We start from the raw sequence: 2,566 nt of genomic DNA on the forward strand, positions 1-2,566 counted from the left end.
GCCTTTTTGTGGCATAATTGGTATATATGGTAGTGTCTCAAAGTTCCAAGAAACTCATTGATCTAGGAACATTTTATGTGAATTGTTCTCTTTGTTTTCCTCTCAAAGTTCTCGAAAGAAATCAGAAATGGTAGAAAATAAGTTTGGTGTCCTTTTTCCTTAAGATCAATTTTAGGATCCAAGAAAGAAAGAGAGGGAAATGAGCTTGGAAACCTAGCAAATAATAATAATATCACATCCCTGGAGTACAGGGGAAGTTTGTATAGAACTTCAGTTCCCCAAGATGATACATAAATGTCTAACCCAGCTTGTAAACAAAGGCAGTAGCTTCATTCCCATAGAGACTATGTTTAGAGAAATTCCCAGGAGAATCTGTCTAATCAGATTCCCAAGATCACCAAGGTGTGCAATTTTCTGCAATATGCCAGCTTTTAGTTCTTGTAAAAAGGGTTGTTTGTTTTCTTGAAGTTGATGGAGAGCAACTGGGACAACCTAGCTGAAGTGTGGTCCATTCCTTGAGCACCACAGAGAACTTGGGTCAGATAAATCTCGGTTTCTAAGCATCAGGAGAATAAGAAGAGTGAATATCCGTTGTTGTCAGATTTTGGATAATGGAAAAAGATATCGAGTGAAGCCTTGCACTGAGAAGAACCAAGGAGAAAGAAAGAAAGTTCTGAAATCTGTCTTTCCTGATGGTTTTTATTCTCTCTATATATACACAGGGGTTCTAGAAAGCATTGACCACTCTGTCCTCAGCACTGACTCTGAGGTAAGTAAAGGGGTTTGGTAGTGGAAGGAAGTATATACAGAGACAATAGGGCAGACCTTGGGCTTGGTTTTCTCTGTAGATTTTCTTTGTATGTGGTTGAAAGAGAGAGTTGTGCAGAGCATAGATTCTGTAGGTCTACATTTAACAAAGCCTAAGACAATGGACTGTATTGTATTCTTAGATCTTGAGTTATCATTTTGGGAGGTCATGGGTAGTCAACTGAAGCCATCAGCTTCCTCATCTATTAGGCAAGAACAGAACCCTTGTTGCCCACGAAGTTAGAACTGCTTGAATTTTTAATCAGCCCAGGGGAAATGAGCTACTTTCAGTCATACTATTAATCGCTTAAGATGAAGTGAAGATGAGGGAGGAGAGACCAAAGAAAAGAGGGCACACATACACATTGACTTATCTTCTAGAGTCTCCTTCCATTGTGCATGCTCATGCCTGTCATCTTCTGTGTGTTTTATTACACTTCTCCAGGCTACTTGTTAGAAGAGAATGACCCTGAGGAACAACTCTGTGACTGAGTTTATCCTTGCGGGATTTTCAGACCAACCAGCTCTCCAGCTGCTCCTCTTCCTCTTCTTCTTTGTCATCTATGTGGTCACTGTGGTAGGCAATTTGGGCTTGATCGCTTTAATTGGGCTGAATTCTAGCCTTCATACCCCAATGTACTTTTTCCTCTTCAATTTGTCCTTTATAGATTTCTGTTATTCCTGTGTGTTTACCCCCAAAATGTTGAATGATTTTGTCTCAGAAAATATCATCTCCTACGTGGGATGCATGACTCAACTGTTTTTCTTCTGTTTCTTTGTCAATTCTGAGTGCTATGTGTTGGTGTCAATGGCCTATGATCGCTATGTGGCCATCTGCAACCCTCTGCTGTACACAGTTATCATGTCTCCCAAGGTCTGTGCTCTGCTGATGCTTGGTTCATATGTGATAGGGTTTGCTGGAGCCATGGCCCACACTGGAAGCATGTTGAGACTTACTTTCTGTGAATCCAACATGATCCACCACTATCTCTGTGAAGTTCTCCCCCTCCTACAGCTCTCCTGCACCAGTACCTATGCCAATGAGCTTGTGTTTTTTATTGTTGTTGGCGTGGTTATCACAGTATCCAGTATCAGCATCTTTATCTCTTATGCTTTGATTCTCTCCAACATTCTTAGGATTCCTTCTGCTGAGGGCAGATCAAAAGCCTTTGGCACATGTGGTTCCCATGTAGTTGCTGTTGCTCTGTTTTTTGGGTCAGGGATGTTCACCTACTTAACAAATTCTTTCCCTGGGTCAATGGAAGAAGGAAGGTTTGCTTCAGTATTTTACACCAACGTGGTTCCCATGCTTAACCCATTGATCTATAGTTTGAGGAATAAAGATGTTAAACTTGCCCTAGACAAAACCTTGAAGAGAGTGCTCTTCTGATGGGTCTGGTGGTATCATTGGCAATTAAATCCTAGTAAGCATACTCAAGTACTATTTTCCACAAACCGGACTTTCCATCTACTTTAAAAAGTAATATCTTTTTGAGGATTATACCACTTGGTATCTCTTTGCCATAACTTTGCATTTGTTAAGTGCTACTATTTATTGGATACAACATTAAACCCAAGAGAGAATTAGCCTGATGTACTTTCCTTTTGTTTTTTATTTGTCCAGGAAAAACATTTCTAGCTGAAAGAAATAGCACAGGGTGGTAGGATGCCCAGGAACAATTTTATTAAGCTTTATAACATGTCTTACCAAGGAGCCAAGGTAGAGTTTTAGTGTCATAGGTAACAAGTTTCTAGCTCT

At 40.2% G+C, this 2,566-nt stretch overlaps 1 protein-coding gene across 1 annotated transcript; it reads left to right on the plus strand.

The window, feature by feature from the left end:
• The first annotated feature begins 1,270 nt into the window (after nt 1–1,270).
• Nucleotides 1,271–2,197, plus strand: LOC100759880 (olfactory receptor 8B4). The gene has a single exon (XM_027412223.1). It carries the CDS (start codon nt 1,271–1,273, stop codon nt 2,195–2,197), a length of 927 nt encoding a protein of 308 aa, XP_027268024.1.
• The last annotated feature ends 369 nt before the right edge of the window (nt 2,198–2,566 follow it).

This window comes from Cricetulus griseus, chromosome 4 (genome assembly GCF_003668045.3).
Source record: "Cricetulus griseus strain 17A/GY chromosome 4, alternate assembly CriGri-PICRH-1.0, whole genome shotgun sequence".
NCBI classification, from domain to species: Eukaryota; Metazoa; Chordata; class Mammalia; order Rodentia; family Cricetidae; genus Cricetulus; species Cricetulus griseus.